The 3,769-nt window shown below is 47.9% G+C and overlaps 1 protein-coding gene across 1 annotated transcript in view; it reads right to left on the bottom strand.

Annotated features, from left to right (window-relative positions):
• foxj1a (forkhead box J1a) overlaps positions 1 to 3,769 on the bottom strand; it is a gene marked incomplete at both ends in the record, with an annotated part of 3,922 nt that continues 153 nt past the window's right edge. The window contains 2 exons of the mRNA XM_083896710.1: positions 1 to 831; positions 3,317 to 3,769. The exon at positions 3,317 to 3,769 is cut by the window's right edge and continues 153 nt beyond it. Coding sequence (XP_083752836.1) covers positions 1 to 831; positions 3,317 to 3,769 — 1,284 coding nt within the window. The remainder of the gene's footprint in view (positions 832 to 3,316) is intronic.

Consider the following 3,769-nt stretch of genomic DNA (forward strand, 5'->3'; position numbering starts at 1 on the left):
TCAGAGGAGCGAGTCCACCCGGGTGCTGGGGTCACCACCTAAGGGGTCGCCGAGGTCAAACAGCTGGTCCAGGTTGACGGTGGAGCTGCACAGGAAATCGTTGTGGTTCTGTTCTTCTTCAGGCCACGGGTTCTCCAGGAAGGCCGTGGCGAGGAACGTCTCCTCATCAAAGTCATGACTCCTTTGAGTCTCCGTCAGGACGTGGACGTCTTCTGTCCCCACAGTGGGGGACACGTGTCTCCCTCGCACTGTCAGGTCCTCGTCTTTAACGATGGGACTCAGATGTTCTTCTCCCTCCAGACTGAGGTCTCCACTGAGGGCTGAGTCCAGCAGAGCGTCCCAGTCAAAGTGTCCCTTCAGAGGTCCGATGTCCTTCTGTTCGTCCACAGAGAGCAGTGGAGAGCTGGAGCGTCGTGGGACTTTGTTTGCAGAACCTCTGGAGCCCAGTTTCCTCTTCAGTCCAAGTCTTCCTCTGACCACGGGCCAGGATCCCAGCATGGTGCCCTCAGCCAGACGAGGATCCCAGTTCTGGTCGGCACCAGTGGCCTCTTCAAACTCCTGCAGAAGCCTCTGTGAGTCTGGATTGATGCACAGGCTGATCTGACCTCCTGCGGAGCTTCTGGACAGAGGTGGGACGTTGACCCTGAGCCTGTTCTGCAGAGCCGGGTTGATCTGGACCGGAGGCATCCGTCTCTTCTTGTAGGCGCCGCTCAGGAGGCGCTCGGCGTACTGCGGGTCAATCTTCCAGAAGCCGCCCTTTCCCGGCTCGTCCTTCTGCCGAGGAACTTTGATGAAGCACTTGTTGAGGGACAGATTGTGACGGATGGAGTTCTGGAGAGACAAAGAACAAAGACGTCTTCACATCAGAACTTCATCAAACTATTATTTAAGGGCATTTTCACACCTGCAGTTTCGATTGCTTTGGTCTGCACCAGTCAGAAAAATGTTACGATGTAGCAAACAGACGTGGGTACGGTTTGCGTTCACATACACAGAGTTCTACACCAACCAAAATACACGGAACCGGACTAACCCCGGATTTCCACCGGGCGCGTCACCGCCACGGAACGTAAGCGCCGCGGTCACCGGAGCTGATCGCTGCCACGATAATCAATGTGAGCGTCAGGTGGGGAGTGAAGTGGCAGAGAACGCCGCAAAACTGCGCTGCTGAGGTTCTGAGGCGCTGATGCGTCCGGTGGTAATCCGGGGTTATCCCGTATCTCATACCCATGATGCATTAAACTAGACCGTTTCCTCACATTTGGTTTGGTTGCTTTCACAACAGAGGAACCAAACCAAAGCGGTCTGAGACCAGAACCACCCCTTCAGGAAGGTCTCAGACCGGCTGATTTGGTGTCACCAAAGGACCGAGATTACATTCACATCTGAGCAAACGGACTGAACCACAGCGTGGTTCACTGTCCACGCCCACACAACCACCACGTGGACAGAAAATGTTCAGTAAGTTCTTTCGCTGACTTCTCCGAATCTGGTCTGTGATTGGACGCTGGTTCAGCCGCAATCACAAGGTTCTACGTTAAGAACAAGAACATGAGAGCAAAGCTCTACTCTCTGCTCCCTGTATCCACTCGTCTTCTCCTGCTTCATGAAGGTAGAGGAGGTCACAGCGTGGACACTGATGAAGATCTTTCCCGTGAACTGGTGGACGTTCCCCTGCATCGCAGCAGGAAGTCGTGGCCTTAATGTGTTGTTCACTGTTGCATTAAACCATCGCAGCTTCACCTGAACACAGCAGTGACCCCTGTGACCTTTGTTAACCATTATCTGCCCCATGCACGGCCGTACAATAACAACGCCGTCAATCATTTATCAAACTAAATTAAACTTTGCTCCAAACAAATTCCTGAACCTTCGACGAGAATCTGCGACTTTTTCATCTCTGCGTTTGTGATGAGGCAGAAAATCTGAGGAAATAAAAACACGTCCACGAGCTCAGAGCTCTAGAAACCACCACATCAATCATCCGTCTTATATCGGTCATATATCAGTCAGTCTTATATCGGTCATATATCAGTCACTCTTATATAAATCAGTCTTATATTGGTCATATATCAGTCACTCTTATATTGGTCATATATCAGTCACTCTTATATTGGTCATATATCAGTCACTCTTATATTGGTCATATATCAGTCAGTCTTATATCGGTCATATATCAGTCACTCTTATATTGGTCATATATCAGTCAGTCTTATATAAGTCAGTCTTATATTGGTCATATATCAGTCAGTCTTATATCGGTCATATATCAGTCACTCTTATATTGGTCATATATCAGTCAGTCTTATATAAGTCAGTCTTATATTGGTCATATATCAGTCAGTCTTATATCGGTCATATATCAGTCACTCTTATATTGGTCATATATCAGTCAGTCTTATATAAGTCAGTCTTATATTGGTCATATATCAGTCAGTCTTATATCGGTCATATATCAGTCACTCTTATATTGTTCATATATCAGTCAGTCTTATATAAGTCAGTCTTATATTGTTCATATATCAGTCAGTCTTATATTGGTCATATATCAGTCAGTCTTATATCGGTCGGTCTTATATCGGTGAGTTTTATATCGGTCATATATCAGTCAGTCTTATATAGATCAGTTTTTTATCAGTCAGTCTTTTATCGGCCAGTCTTATATTGGCCAGTCTTATATCCGTCAGTCTTTTATCGGTCAGTAAGTGAGTCTTATATAAGTCAGTCTTATATCGGTCAGTCTTATTTCGGTCAGTCTTATATCGGTCAGTCTTATATCGGTCATACTTATATCGGTCAGTTTTATATCGGTCAGTTTTACATCGGTCAGTTTTACATCGGTCAGTCGTATATCGGTCAGTCTTGTATCAGTCATACTTATATCGGTCAGTTTCATATCGGTCAGTTTTATATCGGTCGGTCTTATATCAGTCGGTCTTATATTGGTCAGTCATATATCGGTCAGTCTTATATCAGTCAGTCTTATATCAGTCTGTCTTATATCGGTCAGTTTTATATCGGTCGGTCTTATATCAGTCAGTCGTATATCGGTCAGTCTTGTATCAGTCATACTTATATCGGTCAGTTTTATATCGGTCGGTCTTATATCAGTCGGTCTGATATTGGTCAGTCTTATATGAAACCAAAAGGTCCTCTGCTGCCTCGTGTGGTCACTTTGTGTCACTGCAGTCAATCAAACACTGAAGAGACAAAATCAGACATTTGAACTTCATGATGGAGGCAGCAGTGATTTACTCTGTGGACTTTGGTGTGTGTGTGTGTGTGTGTGTGTGTGTGTGTGTGTGTGTGTGTGTACCTGCCAGGTGGGGTCAGCGTGTCTGTAGTAGCAGAAGTTGTCAGTGATCCACTTGTAGATGCAGGACAGAGTGATCTTGCTCTTCTTGCTCGCCTGCATGCTCATGCAGATCAGCGTGGCGTACGAGTACGGCGGCTTGATGTTAGCGTTGGTTTTATAGTCCACGTCGTCAGGACAGTGACCGTGAGCCACGATCCCGGGCAGCGACTGCAGTCTGCTGTAGGCCGCCGCCGTGGGCTTCCCGGGGGTCAGGGGCGTGTCCACAGAGGCGGGGTCTCCGGCCAGCGGGGAGGCGGGGCCATCGGAGCCCGGCGGCTGGCAGCCGAACAGGTGGTTCTGGTTCTGGTGATGGTGATGGACGCTCTGTGGAACGTTAGCACCGAGGATGGAGAACTCCTGCAGCCACTGAAGGCTGGTCAGACTGTCGTCCAGACACACAGAGCTGCTGCTGCT

This window comes from Microchirus variegatus (assembly GCF_963457635.1).
Source record: "Microchirus variegatus genome assembly, chromosome: 10".
Lineage (NCBI taxonomy): Eukaryota > Metazoa > Chordata > Actinopteri > Pleuronectiformes > Soleidae > Microchirus > Microchirus variegatus.